At 41.7% G+C, this 17,485-nt stretch overlaps 1 protein-coding gene across 2 annotated transcripts; it reads left to right on the top strand.

Annotated features, from left to right (window-relative positions):
• Positions 1-9,294: 9,294 nt before the first annotated feature.
• On the top strand, positions 9,295-16,951 carry CHUP1 (Hydroxyproline-rich glycoprotein family protein). 2 transcript variants are annotated; one of them, XM_087373118.1, is made up of 10 exons: positions 9,295-9,407; positions 11,024-11,265; positions 11,359-11,438; positions 11,593-12,402; positions 12,507-13,931; positions 14,045-14,176; positions 15,372-15,553; positions 15,730-15,841; positions 16,138-16,284; positions 16,445-16,951. In XM_087373118.1, exons 2-10 carry the CDS (start codon positions 11,169-11,171, stop codon positions 16,556-16,558), a joined length of 3,099 nt encoding a protein of 1,032 aa, XP_087229244.1. In that variant the 5' UTR covers positions 9,295-9,407; positions 11,024-11,168; the 3' UTR covers positions 16,559-16,951. The 2 variants fall into 2 exon arrangements, with proteins under 2 accessions (XP_087229244.1, XP_087229239.1); XM_087373113.1 differs by lacking the exon at positions 9,295-9,407 and adding an exon at positions 9,753-10,865.
• The last annotated feature ends 534 nt before the right edge of the window (positions 16,952-17,485 follow it).

The raw sequence follows: 17,485 nt of genomic DNA, 5'->3' as shown, positions 1-17,485 counted from the left end.
TTAGATTAGCATTCAGTCAGAATCAGACTGTAATAACAATGATTGTGCGTGAGGGACCATCTAATTCATAGGCTTAGATGAGCATTGAGCTAGAATCAGACTGTAATAAGGATGACTTTGCATCTAGTTTACAAGCTTAGATTAGCATTCAATTGGTTTATCATGCTATAATAGCAATAGTTTAGCATGGGAACTATTGTTATTACAGCCTGATGAACTGACTCAATGCTAATCTGATGTCCTGCTTTGATCTTGCCTTTCTTCAGTTGACTATAATAACAATGACTTTGCATGAGGGGCCATCTAGTTCATAGGCCCGGATTAACATTAAGTCGAGTCAGACTAAATTAACAATGACTTTTCGTGAGGGACCATCTAATTCGCACGCCCAGATTAGCATTAAGCTGGAGATAGACTGTAAGAACATATTAGACTATTAGAATTTTTCGATGATCGAGAAACCATCTAATCGCACGTCATGAGCAACCATCTAATCGCATGTCATGGTGGCTAGACGATGATGTATATGATAGCCTACACTAGGCTGGGCTACTAGCAAAGCTGGGTGTATGTGCCATCGCTCCTCCCCCCTCATCCCATTGAATTATTATGATCTTGGCTTCGATGATCGAGAAAATCTCCCATAGCAACCATCTAATTGCTCGTCATGGCTAGGCGATGATGTAAATGATCGCCTAGGCTACCAGCAAGCTGGGTGCATGTGCCACCGCTCCTCCCCCTCATCCTATTGAATTATCATGATCTTAGCTTCGATGACCAAGAAATTTTAGCATGGCAACCATCTAATCGCATGTCATGGCTAGACGATGATGTAGATAACTACCTATGCTAGGCGGGGCTAAGAAAAATCCATTGTGTGGATTGTGTGCTCTTAGTAGCGATAGCCACCCAAAGTCGCACAACTGACATAAGAAACAAAGGGGAAAAGAGTGGGAGGATGGCAAGTCTAGCTATATAAAGGCCTTAAGGGTAGAGAAACAATTCACTGCACCCATGAAAAATTTCTCTTGTACCCTCTTCGATGCTCTCTCCAAGCCCCCTTCTACCCCTCTGATGAATCTTTGCTGCAACCTCGATGCCCCTTCATAATGTTGCCTAAGTCATGGGATCCATTGTTTGCCTTGGCTCTCCATCCTGCAACACTCCACCAGCCATAGCCATGACCAAGGGAGTTGCAGGATGGGGAGCATGATGAGAGTCTCATAATCGAGCACAACCTTTGACACTAGGGAAGGAGAACTCAACTTGGTGATAATTTGTAACACAGTGAGAGTAGGCGTCAGTGTGCTGGAGCTCACCACCAGATTGAGTTCCCTATCCACAGTCGAATGTTGTGCTCGATTGAGCTCACCGCCAAGTTGAGTTCCCTCTTCTAGTGCCTTGAAAAAGTTGCAACGAAGAAAGCAATTCCTTGAAAGACTCGAAAGAAAAACCTCATGCCCAACCATGTTGCAGGATGGTGAGCCAAGGGAAATGGGCCATCATTGTTCCGTCAAGCACTGGGAGAGAACTCAACTTGGAGATGAGCCTCTCATAATTGCGGACACCTTTGGCAGTGGGGAAGGAACTCAACTTGGTGATCAGTTCTAACACACTGAGAGCATGCGTCAGTGTGCTGGAGCTCACTACCATATTTAGTTCCGTGTCCGCTATTGAATGTTGTGCTCAATTGAGCTCACCTCCAAGATGAGTTCCCTCAAGAAGTTGCTATGAAAAAGGTTATTTCAATTACGAGGTGCTTGTATTGTCCTCTGCATATGAGGAGTGTCGGATCAAAATTGAAAGAAAGTCCAACCTAACAATAGCTCTACAAGGTGCTTGCATTGTCCCCTGCATACAAGGCACCAGGTCCAAAGTGTAAGAAAGTGCTAAAAAGGGCAAAAAGTGACACCCAGTCCTGCCAGAGTGGTGGTGTTGACAAGTGCTAAAATTGTGTAAAGAAGTGTCACAAAGACAAAGTTCTAGCATCTTTGTATGTAATCTATTTTGTTAAATGTTTGCTTCGGATGTAATTTAATTTATTTCAATTTCAATGTTATACGATTATCGCAAAAACTATCGGATGCAATTTCTTTTGTTTCAATTTCAATGTAGTACTGTTATCGCCAAAACTATTGTCGCTGTTACTTTGGTAATGAAAGTGGCTCTAAAGAAAAACAAATGACAGATTTTCGCCCTCGTTTACATTTTACTGTAACTATGGGGCTCGTTGCACAAGAATTTATTGAAAAAACTATTGTTATTGTAGTGAAAATGGTTCCAATAACCAGCGTGGTGGTTTAGAACTATAATAACTCTAATAACCAGCGTGGTGGTTGCGAGGAAACTATACTAAATTGCAAATGTCTACATTTTCCTTAGCTTGGAACTAAAATAGCTCCAAGAACATGTGCGATGGTTGAGAAATTGTTGCAGATGGAGTAATACGACTAAAATATCTCCAAAATAACACTATTTTCCTTGTTTCGCATGAAGACCACCGTGGCATGTGAATCTCAAATGGTGAATAGCGCAGAGCTCGACACATGGCACTATGTGCATTTACTCATGAGCACAGAGATTGTTGCTGTGCCTCTTGCCTGACTACATCACACAGCCTATGCCTTGCCATGTTTGCTAACCACTGTGTTGGTTCAAGCAATGATGTTGGCATGGAGAGACCACCATGTTGGCATGAAGACCACCATGGCTTGTCAATCTCTAAAGGGGACCCCTCAAGGTCCATATCCGCAACCACCGCACTGGAATCCTTTAGTAAATCCCAAATAACCACTGCGCTTGTTTCAATAAATCCCAATCAGTAAATCCCAAACAGTCAAGGAGAAAGCACTGAGCAAAGGAAAAAATGGGAAGGTTAGATGAAGCAAGAAAAAAAAATAGAGCTAAATGCAAGAATAGAATTCTTAGAGGATCAAGTGAAGCCAACATTAAACTAGGTACATTCTCACAAATTTTATAAATGAAGGTTTATAGATATTTGAAGGCATATAACATTAGAGGGATGCATTTCAAGTAGTGATCAAGGATATACTAGTGCAACTGACTAAGCCACAAAATCCAACAAAGATCCTTCCAAGGAAGAAGGGTGATGACAAACTCGACTTGAGAGCCACATGTGTGAAGCAAGAAATAAGGGATATAGCTACATTGGCAATAGTCTGTACAATAAAAGAAGTGAATCAAGGGTATCCAGACTTGGGACAAGAGAACTTCCACCTTGTTGTGCATTATTTAGAGGCTTCTTGCCTTTGAATTATTTACAATGCATCTTTGTCAACAATGTGTCCTCAACATGGTATTCCCTTAATCCTTTTTCTTGATGTGATAAGAGAGGCAATGAAGGACATGTATAAAGAACATGCAACTTTGGTTGTATCTCTAGATGAACATCACCCTAAAACATCAAATTTAAGTGAGTGAGCTTCAATTTCTCCTCCCAAGTTTATCCACCTAGTCAAAAACTCAACCCAGATGGGTTAGAACATTGGTGGAAGAGGCAAAATATATTATTATATACAAGAAACTAAGGCATGAAGGTCTTTGGTGTCTCGTCTCAAGTGTAAAAGGATCGACATCCTTCAAGAAGCTGTTTAAAGAATCGGCCAGATAAAACATTGTGTTAAAGCAAAGGAGGAAGAATATGAAGGAATCATGAAGAAAAAGTCATGAGAATATGTGGATCCACCTCCAAGTAAAGTATTGTTGGTTGTAAAGTCAAACTTAACGCAGATGGAGCAATTGAAAAATGCAAAGTAAGATTTATTGCAAAAGGTTACTCTCAACAAGAATGAATATATTTTGAGGAATAGTTTCAAGTAAGATTTGTTGCAAAAGGTTACTCTCAGCAACAAGGAATATAGTTTGAATGATCATATGTTATATAGCAAGCTTGATTAGTCAAACCCATGTGAGCATCATTGGAAAATGATGATGAGGATCTTAAAGTACCTCAAAGGTACAACAAACCATGAGTTTCCATATCTAAAAGATGCACACTAGAGACCACACCTCTTGGGATTCTATGATACGAATTGTTGTGGAGGTACAAAGGAAAGATTCAAAACTAGTTTTACATTCTTTCTTAATCAACATTGCACAATATGGGGTAAGCAAGAAGCATGACATAGTGGCTTTGTCTACAACAAAGCTAGAGAGTATTGGTTTATCAAAAGGTGCTTGTGAAGCAATATTTCTACAAGGCTTTTAGATGAATTTGGTGTCGTCCAAGTAGAAGCCACTATGATCTTTGTGATAACATGAGCACAATGGCTTTAGCAAAGAATCCAAAAAATCACATGAAGGTCATTGATATTTCCTATCGATTCATTCGTCATCAAGAAAGAGAAGGAGAAACTCGACCTATCTAGCGGTTCTCTTATGATTAATTGGTAGACTATTCACCAAAAGGCATTGCCAATAGTGAAAGTCAAAATGTAAAGAGAACTGTACATAGTATAAATATGGAAACTAAATTGAAGGGGAAGCATTAGAATAGTCACTTTATAAGGTTTCGTGAAATGTAATTAGATTGCCTAGGTTCGGGTGTCAGGATAGAGTTGGATAAGGGGGTCAAACCATCCACTCAAGATTTGTATGTAATGCTTTCGTGATAACTCTAGATGTTTATTTGTAGGTTACTTGCATGTAAGTGCCATCTCTCCCTCGTTTCATGGTTTCTCATGCATTGAACTAGAATACCATAACCAAGGTTACCCTATTGGCAATTAGTGATCTATGTGCATTCCCCTATGCATTGAAATCTCAACTTGATAGAAGAATAATCATTTGGATATGTGTGGATGCATTAAAAGAAAATTTGATGATGGTAGCTTATACTCCTAATGGTTTGTTGTTGCATTTTAAAAATAACTGCACAAATTTTTGCATGATATGATTGTACTGCATGTGATGGTCTTCCTCCAAGTCTTGGTTTGTTGAGCTTTTACCCTATTATAGCTTGTGTCTTGTAATGCATTTCAAGAATGACCCTACTCATGTTTTCTTCATGATTTTCTTTGTCTAACTTTGATTTGAAATGAAGTCCTCCTTTGATTTGAGGGATAAGATTTGAACCCTTGGCTACTACGGTCCCTTGATATCAAGGAAAATAAGACATGATGAAAAAGTCTCCCAAGATAATATTGAGGGACCAATGAAATTTATTATTACATCGACTAGTGAGGTAGGTAAATAGAATGGCTAACTGAGATGAAGCTACCAAGGAAATTCAACTACCATATACAAAGATGGTATCAAATGAATCTATATGACAAATGTGTTCTAGTCCACTCTATTTAGGGGTAGAATACATGGCCCAAAAATGTTGAGAATGAACATATTACTTAATTAAGTGTAGTTTAGTGAAGGAGGCATTGAGGTCATGATGCATATTTTCCTCTTGATTTTGTTGTAAAGAAATAAATACCTTTTTTGAAAAAAGCTACGTGGTCAGCAAAAGCAAACTATTTTTGAGCTGTGAGAGAGCCTTCAAGAGATCTTTAATGCTAGGCATGATTTGATTTAGGGATAGCAATATGACCGATGGTAAGAAGTGGCCTTTCTTTCTTTATACCAATCCTTTTTGAGCTTCAAATTCTTGAATTCCATCATCCAAACTTTGTTGGAAAAGAATACCTTTCATATATTTCCTCATCAAAATTTCTATTGGGACAAGAGTTCCCCCTAATCGTAACACAATTCCTAAAGGTCATTGTGCCATGTGGGTAAATCTACGGGTTATGTGGCCTACCACCTCGATTGCAGCATGGGCATCAATTTGCCACAGTGCAACACGATTGTTTGCCATGTGGGTAGCACAGTTTATTGCCACATGGGTAGCAAAGAGATCATCCTTGTTTGGGTTGTTTGGATGCCCAAACTTAGAGCATGAAAGTGCAAACAAGGGTGGTCTAGAACAAGCCGATTGGATGATAGATTGAATGGCTGTGTAGGCTTATGTAGGCTCATTCAAGGGCCCTACTTGGGTCTAGATTTGATCCAATTGATGTAAACTTTGTTGGTGATCCACTTTTCATGGTAGTTCTAGTGCTCCCAACTAGTATTGGGTTAGGTGACACCTACAAGGGTCAATGAGCTGGCAAGTCAGCCAGCTAATATGTTGGGTTGGTGACTAAGGGAAAGGGGGGGAGATTGGCCCGCATCTATGCCTACAAATAAGCCCCTTGGTCCATTGTGGAAGCATCAACTTGTAGGGTTCTAATAGCCACTAAATGGGCATGTGACAAGTCAGGACAAATGGCAATGGGAGCCATAGACCCACACTCTATATTTGACACTTATATTCTTATTTGCTTCTCCTACTTGCCTTAATTTCCTCTTTGAAAATCAATCAACACTAGTAATGGGCTTGCTAGCTGCCTAGATGATTGAATTAGGGCTTAGGAAGCCCTTAGCTATGGTTGTGCCCAAAAGTGTATGAAAAACGTTGGAACTTTATTACACAAGAGAATCCTTGGAGTATACATGCCATAATATGAGGCTAGGCAGGATGAATAATGGGATACATAAGTTGTATAGCGGGTCTAAGACACAGAGATTGAGTTGGAATTGAAGTATATACCTACACAAAATATGGTGGATATAAGGGATTAAGAGGCTAAATTGACATTATTGAGAGAGAGAGAGAGAAATTTTATTATCACAACAAGGTGGGAAACCAATATGGCATGGTATTCCTTTAATAAAAGTTAAGGTAGTACTAAAGAAAGGCAACCTTCGTGCCGAATAACAACTACTTTTGAGATGGCCAATGGTCGTACTTTAATGAAATGAAGAGTAGTTGAGGTAGTTAATGGCGATTAAGAACTTCATTAGCACTCTCAATTAAAACTTAATTAGCACTAGTTACATTTGCTAACAACACGGTCAGCTTGACCAAATACAAAGGAAAACAAACTTCTATTGGCACTAGCCAAAATTTTCGCTAGACTTTATTGCTCTTTGGGACATGGACGTGGTAGTTTGTCTATTGATTGAGCTAACCACCTATAAGAGATAGATTATAATTGAAATTTATGATGCTATTCTAGATCTTCCACATTTTCAATCATGGTAGGTGGAATAATACATAGAATTGCTTTTATGTGGAAGATGTAAATCTCATGGACCTTGTATCATCTCAAAAGATCTAGTTTAGTTGTCGAGTGTGACTCTAGAATAACATTGAAAGCCCCATCGAACTTATACAAGAGGGTACAAACTAAACGAGTGACTTGTCTTCCCATGCCTTTTGTGCCATAGATTCACAAATATCATGCTACAAAGAGTAATCGAAGCTCACACTTGTGGACATTATAGTGGTAGAGGTGTGGTGATTGCCCACGGAGTTTTGTGTGAGCGATAGGTGGGAGGGTGGAATTGTTACACACATGCTCGCCGAAGATCAAGTTGAAAAGTTGTGGGTGAGAGGCTGGCATTGACGTTCAAGTTGTATCAAGACGGCACGATTGCTCTACACCTTGGAAAAGTTCCCAAAGGCTGTTTTTTGTGAGGGTGTGCGACAAAAAGGGCGAGGGGACAAAGGAGAGTCACGAGTCACGAGTGGCGATGAAAAAGTATAAAAAACCAAAGAGAAGGATGGGTTGGGATCCGACGTGGCGGGGGGACAAATGAACCGGATTGGGATCCGACGTGGCGAGAGGCAGCGGATTGGCGGGCAATTTTGGGCCAAGCTTTTGGGGTACCGTGTAAGTGTGATCCACGTGGAAAGCGCACAGGAGCAAAAGGCGGTCTGTTCAGATCCTCTGGTGGGTCCACGTTGTACGAATTTGAGAGCTCGTGTTTTTCACTCGGTTTAATAAATAGACTTTTCGGCGTAGTGTCACTTGCGTGGCATTTAAGTTTAACCTCCACCTATTTTTGGCCCCACCACGTGGACCCCTTCGCATTCCTTGGTTTTTGTCACTTTACCACTTCGGAGTCTTCCTTAGAATGTGTATTTTTTTCCACCCTGAAAAAAGGATTTTAGATTAAGAAAGAACGAAAAAGTACAGCATTACTTACAACTCTTTCCACAGCTCCAATAAAGGGTGTTGGAAGGGGGCCACACATGTCCGTGTGGCTTAATCCCCAAAGATCGGTGACACAATTGCATCTTCCAGAGCACTCGAAGCCTGTCTAATTTGGAATCCCTTTGACCAAAATACTACAGAGCACTGACAATCTTATCATCTTGGGGGATTGCTATTTTCCTAGAGGTCGAGAATTACACATCTCCCATATGTGTTTCACCGTCGACAATTGGAAAAGCCATGGGGATTGCTATTTTCCTAGAGGTCGAGAATTGATGACTGAGCACACATGCTCAAAGTCAATAAGGAAGGCCCTCACTCTCATTGTGCCGATACCACTATGAATACATGTTTACTCAATGGGTTGCACTTAAACCCGAGGTCCTTGAAGACCCATTTAAGCATTATCGATAGTTATGATGTGCTTGTTATGCTCAATTGCAATCTATTTGTACATACCCTTAGAGTGGTTACACAAAGAGATGAGTGACAAAGATGGAAAGACTGAAAAATCACAAGAAATCTTCTTACGGCATACAATAAATAATTCCCATGTTTTATCAAGAGACATACTTTGCGAGTGATTGATAAGCACATTCTTTGGTGCTCTTATGATTCAAAACGATGTTCTCTTAACTTTCACGTTTGTATGGTTGCTTTCCCACTCACACGTTTTGCGTCTTATGAGCAAGCATAGCGACTTAGGTACCTTGTTGCTTCATGAGGTGCACTAAGTCAACTACAAATGATAGCTTGCGAAAGCAAACTGAATGGAAGTCTAAAATGTAGGCCACCTTGTGTTTGGAGTTTGAGGAAAGTGCAAAAGCAAGAAAAGGTTGTGCACTTAAACCACGAATATATATTTTGTCAATTTTTAGAAGATGATGTGTAAGTTTGAGGCATGAATATTTTTGCTCCCACTCAAGAAAGAGAGAGTGTAACCTACTATTCCCAGAGAAGTTTTACAGCTCTCAGGTTTTTCCTTCAACTTTTCAAGTTTTGAGGCAAAAATACGACTAAAGCATGAAAAGTTTTACGGATTTTTGAAATCGGGGAAAAATAAATAAATCGGATAGGCTTGGAAATTTGGAGTTTCATTGTTCATAGTTGCTGAAAAAATCATAATTTGGAATTCCCTTTTCTCGGGAAAAAAAATAGAAAAAAGAAATGGGAGGTAATGGACATAATGCCACATTAATAAGCGGCTAAACAAGGCAAGGCCAGTACTCAAAAACTGGGGGCGGTCAATAGTCTCGGTTTGAAATTTTCGATAAATTCAGGCAGTCGTCCTAGGTTTTGAAAGTCCACTGCAGAAGCTCAAGCTCCAAGGACAGGAGGCCCTGTTTTTATCTTTAGGTATATTCTTGCAGTTTTTCTTTATCCTAGTGCATCTTTTGCTCTCTTCTGCACATCATATGCATGTTTTCTTTCAAGATTTTAAGTACCTTCTCAAGCTCATCTTCTTTGGGTCATTCTGCAGCTCTCCTCTCTCCCAATTAAACTTTCTGTTAATTCTCTGTTGAGGTCTTTCACCTTCTTCTTCTTCCTGCTGCACGTTCCTTTTGAGGTTAGCAGCTGTTTTACAAGTACTTGGCTGCCCAAAAAGCTCAACCTCTTGATCTGAACGAGCACAAAAAAAAATTCACCAGGTGATTCTTTCTTGATCTGAACCAGCTGTAGTAGGTTGGTAACTTGATATCCTGAAATTCAACTTCCCCCTTCCCCTTTTAGATTCTTGCATTTACTTCCCCTTTGTTGTCATTCTTTGGAGGAGAAACCAGATTCCTGCACACAACGCGTGCATGAATCTGCTTGAGGCGGTTTTATTTAAAGGCTGCACGCTCTTGTCTCCCTGATTGTGCCTCTGATTGTGGGCGAGCGTAAATGCAAAATCCAGATGCTTGCAAATCGGGTGAACTTGCAATTTAAGGCATAAACATACCGTAGCTGACTCAAGGCAGCTCACATCATCTTGTTTCTGTGTTTTAAGATAACGGTTGTGGTTTTGCTGCAGCTGCCCGACGGGCCACAGGTTACATCTTCTTCTTTTGTGAAAAACTTGTCTGATGTGTTGAGAATTCTGTGTCTGAGAATTCAAGCCCTCCACCCTTATTTGGAGCCTCTATTTCTCGGGGGCGGATAATGCTGCTCTTGTCATCTTATGTGCATTGATTGATTGGAGTACGTATGGGTGTGTAGAGATCATCCAGTTTGATCGATTCCGAAAGGTTCATCTGCTGTTTTACAGAATATGATTGGGGGTTTAAACAGATTCTACTCTGCGATTGAATTGGTCTGCATGATGGGTGCTCGGGGACCAATAATAATAATCTGAGGCTGGCTGGCATCTACGAGTTTTGTGGCTGATTTCTTTTTACTTTCAAAGGCATGCTCCTCACCACACAAGCTGTGTTTTGGTTGCACGCCACAAGCGTTTTTTGCTGTCAGTCAACAACCCATAAGGGGTGGTTGCATTCTTTGTAAAGCCCCCGTCCCTACTTAACATTTGCTTCTCTGAATCGTCCACATTGCTCATAATCATGATCAGTCTGCACCTCTTCCCCCTTCCCATCCCCCTCGAAGAACTAAGCTTTGCCCCCCCATAGCTCCCATCTTCCTCTCCCCTCCCTTTTCTGCCTGCTTGAATAAGCCCTCGAGCTCCCATGCTCGAAGGTAGACTTTTTTTCTCTCCCCTCCATCAATCTCCTTCCCCTCGGCTTTGCAGGCCTCCCACCTCGTATGTATCAACTCTGAGAGCCCTCTGAACTATTCAAGCTGCGCCGATTCTCTTTCCAGCCGGCTGATTTGTTCGAGGTGCGATTCGGTTTGCCAGAGGAGGACCCATCGCCCTCTCAAGCTCTTGTCAATCTCGTTGCCATGGGTTGCCTGTCTGTGCATTCTTGCGAGGCTTGAAAGAGGTTCAGAGTCTGTTCTTCTCTTCCCCGTTCCTTAAAGTTCTCATGTGCTCGCAGTTCTTGAGGGAGGAATTCTTTAAAGAGATACGTCTCAGAGGAAGCGGGCCGCAGGCACTCAACGCAGCACGACAAAGCCCTAGAGGGGTGGGTTTGTGGAGGCTATGTGCATAACACCTGCGCTGCGACGATCAGCGCAGATTACATGCTAGTACGAGTAGTCCTTGCGGTCACTTGTTCCGTGGTAGCCGTTACACTTGCGCAATTAAGGAATAACCATGATCGGCACCGTGGTCTTCGAGGTAATAGTTGAATCCCTAATGTGCGGGAATTCGGAATATCTTTTGGAACCAACGTCTGTGCCTTACCTTGTTACCTGGATTTGCCTATTGCAGATTTCCCGAAAGAAGAAGAGCGCAATGCTGGCAAGGAGATTTACACTTATGCCGATGTTCGTTCAGCACCGAAAGAGGAGGTTTGTCGGATCGCTCTCGCTTGACTGTGCCTTTTTGTATGGAATGTGTGCAAATTTCGTATGCTGGCATGCGCACAGACAGAAACGGGGTCAAAAAAGCATCTGAAATGGAAGGCTTTTGAAATTTCGCTGACCATATACTTAATTTGTCCAGGAGGAGGAAGTGAAACGTATCAGCACATTCAGTCCTGCTTTGAGCACTAAGAGTTTCCAAGAGAGTGATCAGCTCTTGCTGCCGGAATTCGATGACCTTTTCCAAGGGGGTCTGGATTTCCCATCGGATTCAGAGAAGTCGAAAAGGTATGAGTCGAATTCTGAAGATGATGAAGCTTTGGAGCTCTTTGAAGCCTTGGCTTCCTCTAACAAGACTACCAAGGTTGCATCCAAAGTAGAAAGTCAGGGCACTGGTGCAAATGAAATTGTGGAGCTTGCCAAGCTGAAGGCGGTGGTGGTGGAATTGAGGGAAAAGGAAATGAAACTTGAAGCAGAGTTACTTGAATATTATGGTTTGAAGGAGCAAGAGGAGAGCTATCTAGAGCTGGAAAGACAACTGCGGAAGAAAAATGCAGAAATCGAAAAGTTGAATGCAAGATTGAGATCTTTGGAAGATCAAATGAAGAAAATGTCTGAAGAGCTTGCAGGGAAGGAAAGCCTGAAGAAAGAGCTTGAGGCAGCAAGAGCAAAAGCCAAGGATTTACAAAAGACAATACAGAGTGATGCTGGCCAAACTAAAGCACAGCTTCTCATTTTAAAGCAACAAGTTGCCACCCTTCAAGAAAGGGAGCAGGAGGCATCCAAGAAGGACTTTGAAATGGAGAGGAAATTGCAGACCCTGAAAGAATTAGAAGTTGAAGTTGTAGAATTACGCAGGACCAGCAAAGAGCTTCAGCATCAAAAGCGAGAACTGACAGTGAAACTGGCTGCAGCGGAGGCACGGATTGCAGAGCTTGCAAATTTAACAGAGGTAAGTTTTCATCTTTAATTTCTTTCTTGGCCACAAGACGGCAGGTTGCAAGACCTGAAAACTGATTCCAATTTTTTGGTTTTGCCCCCACTTTTCTGTCGCAGAGTGATCTGGTAGCCAATGCGCAAGCTGAAGCTTCAGCGTTGAGACTCACAAATGAGGACCTGAGTAAGCAGGTAGAAGGCTTGCAAATGAACCGATTCAGTGAGGTCGAGGAACTTGTGTATCTAAGGTGGGTGAATGCCTGCCTGAGGTATGAATTGAGAAATTATCAGGCACCACCTGGAAAGTTGACAGCTCTCGACCTGGGGAAGAGCTTGAGTCCCAAATCACAGGAGAAAGCGAAGCAGCTCATGATGGAATATGCAGGTCCAGATCTCTTAGCTTCAAAAGCCAAAGAGCAAAGTGAGCATGACTATGATAGTATCTCCTCACTACCATCAACTCCATCTGAATATGGGGACTTTGATGATTCTTCATTTGATAGTCTACCTGCCCGTCAGTCTAACTCCAAAAAGTCTGGTCTTATAAAAAAGTTGAGGAAATGGGGTCGAAGCAAAGAAGACAACCCATTGTCACCTGCTTCCTCTTCTCTAGACTTGAGGAGTTCACCAGGTAGGATCTCAAGTCCTGGGCATAGGTATTCGAACTCAAAGGGATCGCTGGAAAGTCTCATTTTAAGGAATAACAGTGATTCTGTAGCCATTACTTCTTATGGCACAAACGAGACTATGGACACTGCTAGCTCCAGGTATTCTACCTCTGATTCTAATGCCTTGGCTGATTCACTTGGGAATTTAGCCTCTATCAGAACAAGACCAAGTGGTGAACTCAGTGAGCCTGTGAGCGATGTAGCTGCTTCATTTCAGCTCATGTCAAAGTCTGTCGCTGGAGTCCTTGAGGAAAAATACCCTGCATTTAAAGACAGGCATAAATTGGCTGTAGCAAGAGAGAAAGCTATAAAGGAGAAAGCTGACCAGGCCAGGGCTGAGAGGCTATCAGAAAAATTCAAGACAGATCCAGCTTTACCTCTGAAAATCGACAGAGTTAAGCCTGGGAAGCTGGGAGATAAGTTCAAGCCTGATAGGGGTGCTGATATCGTTTCAGCACACGACCAAAATGTTGAGCGTCCTGAGGTGCACAAGATGAAGTTCTCTGAGGTCCAGAAGAGGGAACCGAGGGTTGCAAAGCCTCCACCAAAAGCTTCAGCAGGAGGACAGTTGGGTGCCAATGTGGTTGCCAAACCACCAGGAGGAGCCCCTCCTGGTCCACCACCACCGCCGCCACCGCCTCCTCGTGCTCTTGGAGGTCCTCCCCCCCCTCCTCCACCTCCTGGAGGTTTAATGAAGTCACAGGGACCAGGAGGGGATAAGGTACAGAGAGCCCCAGAAGTGGTGGAATTCTACCAGTCATTGATGAGAAGAGAGGCCAAAAAAGATACTGCTATAGGAGCTTCGGATGCTAATGTGTCAGATGTGCGAAACAATATGATTGGTGAAATTGAGAATCGTTCAACATTTTTGTTAGCGGTAAGTACATACTGCCACTAACAATGTTCTTAAATATCATTAACAATGTGACGTTTCATCTTTTTACAAGTGGTTTTTGCTTAAAGGCAATGAATCACTGTGTTGGTTATCAGGTCAAAGCGGATGTTGAGACACAGGGCGATTTTGTTCAATCACTAGCAACAGAAGTTCGAAATGCTGCATACAATGACATTGAGGATGTGGTAGCTTTCGTTTCTTGGCTGGACGAAGAGCTGTCCTTTTTGGTAAGATATGTTAATCTCTTTATTTGCCTTTGCACTTGAAGCTAGTTGTGCAGCTTTCAGGAACAAATCAACCTCAATTGCTACTTGTGGATCTCTTTATTTGCCTTTGCACTTGAAGCTAGTTGTGTAGCTTTCAGGAACAAATCAACCTCAATTGTTTCTGAAAGGTGTTCTGCAACCTTTGGGAGTGGTTTGCCATGTATTTGGAGATTTGAGCCATTAGGCTAGAAATGATATGATTGCAACTCCCTTTATGCAGATATGATATTTTCGTAGGATCCATTAGGCTAGAAATGATATGATCACAACTCCCTTCATGCAGAGTTATCCGTGCTGAAGTTAGCAGGGTTCATGGTATCTCAAAATTTATCTCTCGTTTGTATAGATGTAAGGTTAATTTGATAAGAGTTCAATGGCTGCATATTCTGGCCTAATCCTTGACTGGAGGTAGTGATTTTGGATTTGCTGCAGCAGCTGCTGACTCTCTATGTATAGGGGTGTATGTGTGTGTGCGCGCGAACGTGTGTCCCCTGTTGGTTTCTCTATTCGTAGTGTATTTTCTTCCCTCTCTTTGCAGTGTATTTTCTTTCCTTCTCCCACAATAGTGAGCAACCCAAGGGATTGCAGCTAGATTGTCAAAACCCAGAAGGCAGCTTTTGTTTTGTTTTCTACGTAGTCTTTCTTCCTATTGTTGTTTTTTGGGTTACATATTTCTACCGATATACCGAGTCTAGTGTTGCAATGATATACGTAAGTCTACCATTTGTCTCAAGATTACCGTCGGAAACTCCATAAGTGAATGCCCTTGTTTGTGTGTGGGTGCGTGGAGATTGGTGCATAAATGCAAGCTATATTTATGCCATAGTCTGCACCCACTATTTGGTGTTGATGCATACTCTGAGAATATCATAGTAGCTAGTCTTTGCTGTAGACGTTGATGCTCTTTAACTTGTTGGGATGCTATCTCACTTTTTTTGAATTAAAATTTTACATGATAAGTTAGGGCAAGTTCCTTGATTCAGTGGTATTTCCATGTAAATGGTGTTGGCTAAGTGGAAAACATAGAGAATTGCCAGAGCATAATAAATGTTGGATATTCTTTCTTTGCTGTCATGTGGGCTGTCCAACTTTCTTTGTTGTCATGTTGGCTGTCCGTGTTTTTTTGAGATAATGACTGCTGTATTGCTTTTGGCAGGTGGATGAGCGAGCTGTGCTGAAGCACTTCGATTGGCCTGAGAGCAAAGCTGATGCTCTGAGAGAGGCATCCTTCGAATATCAGGATTTGAAAAAGCTGGAAGTGGAGATCAGCTCATTTCAAGATGATCCTCGCCTGCCTTGCGAACTGTCTTTGAAGAAGATGCTTTCCTTATTAGAGAAGTAAGTGTTTTATGATGATGGAAGTGTGCGAATCCTCTTTTGCTTTATTAGAGAGCAGACTTCGAGGTGTTTGTTGTGAGGATGAAATAGATGTCCTCAAATCTTCTGAAGCAGCAGCATTGCTCTTGTGCTTGGATTTGGAAGTTATTGTTTGACGATTTCATGGTTCAACACAGGGTGGAGCAAAGCGTGTATGCTCTTTTAAGAACTCGAGACATGGCTATATCACGCTATAAAGATTTTAGTATCCCTACACAGTGGATGCTTGATTCTGGTTTGGTGGGTAAGGTATGAATCTCTCCTACAGTAGTTAGGAGGGAGGCAGTATGTTCCAAATGGTTTGTGTTTGAGACTTTTTCTCAGTATATAGAAGCAGGCATTACACTAAAAAAAGCAACGCCTTTCTGACATACATATAACTTGTATTTATGAGTGACAATGAGTGACTATCATGAGATTGAAACTGTGTTTTAGGGGATGAGTTTGGGAATGTTCCTGGATTCATCCAGGTATATACATATAACTTGCGTCAAGACATCTATGGGTCCTTGATGTTTAAGGGTTGGGATGCATGGTAATTGCAGATTAAATTGGCAACTGTACAACTAGCAAGGAAGTACATGAAGCGAGTAGCATCTGAGCTTGATTCATCAGTAGCATCCCCTGCAAAAGAGCCACAGAGAGAATTTTTGTTGCTCCAAGGAGTGCGATTTGCTTTCCGTGTCCATCAGGTTAGTCACCAACATGATTAATTTTCTCTTTGCTACCAACCTCTTCACATGCTGAGGATGTCGCTGTTATACAACATGAAATTTGTGATTATTTGGGGGCTGTGACTCATGCGATTTCTTACCCGTTTGATTATCCTTACTCATGGGCATTTTTTACCAGTTTGCTGGAGGATTTGATGCGGAGAGCATGCGCACATTTGAAGAGCTTCGAAATCGTGTACGTGCTCACAGTGGAGATCAATCTGCAAATGACAACAATGAAGAAGCAAGCTAGGGGGGTACAGTCTTTTTAGAAGGCCTTAATGTAACTTCCAGTTGACAAGTACAAACCCGGATGCAGTGATCATGTATAGTAGTGAGACACTGTCCGATGAATACCAGTATCTAAGAAAAAGGAAGCCTTTTGCAGTTCATCTGAACATTCTACATGTATGCTACTTCAATTCAGCATGCGGCATTGCTTGAAGGGGAGTTCTGCTGAGTGATTCAACTGCTGTTGCTACAGTGATCATGGTAACTATAAGACATGTATATTAACATTGAACCTGAGAGATTGTTATCAGGAGAAATGTGGCGATCGAGAAAGTCTTTTGGTGGACTCTGTATCTTTACTGACAAAGTAGTCTTGTCGTGAATTGATGATACATGGTTGTACTACTGTTTGTGACATTGTGAACAGCAAATAAAAGCAGGTTGACTTTGTCTTACGTGTTCGTGGATAATGTAACATCAACAGCATACTATGAAGAGCATTACTCTTTATTGGTTTTTGTAAGGAGTGATTTACATTGGGCTTTTGTCCGAGTGAAAGCAGCAATTGAGTTGGTTGAGATCATTCACCTCTTCTGCTTCTTCCTTGCTGAAAAATTTAAAAAGTACTTCTTTCAAGTTCTGGTATTGCCAAGTGAATCTGGCACTGCCCTGCTCTATTGGATACTTGTTCAGAGCTTCCCTGTTGTCCATTGAGAGCTCGTAGACAGCTTAGGTTTGAGGTAAAATTAATATTTTGCACAAATGAGTTGTGTGTGGAGGACAGTTGATCACATTGTAGTCGTTTTGTAGACGAAGGCTCTGAACTTGCTACCTTCTGCATCAAAGAAATGCCTTTGTGCTCTGAAATTTTCTTAGGCTCTGAACTTGCTACCTTCTGCATCAAAGAAATGCCTTTGTGCTCTGAAATTTTCTTGCTCTGCATGTGTGC

The sequence above is a fragment of the Dipteris shenzhenensis genome, chromosome 1 (genome assembly GCF_047967505.1).
Source record: "Dipteris shenzhenensis isolate YYH24624 ecotype China chromosome 1, Dip_SZ_1.0, whole genome shotgun sequence".
Taxonomy (NCBI): Eukaryota; Viridiplantae; Streptophyta; class Polypodiopsida; order Gleicheniales; family Dipteridaceae; genus Dipteris; species Dipteris shenzhenensis.
Note: the sequence above shows the minus strand (reverse complement) of the source record. Positions and strands in the feature narration are given on the sequence as shown.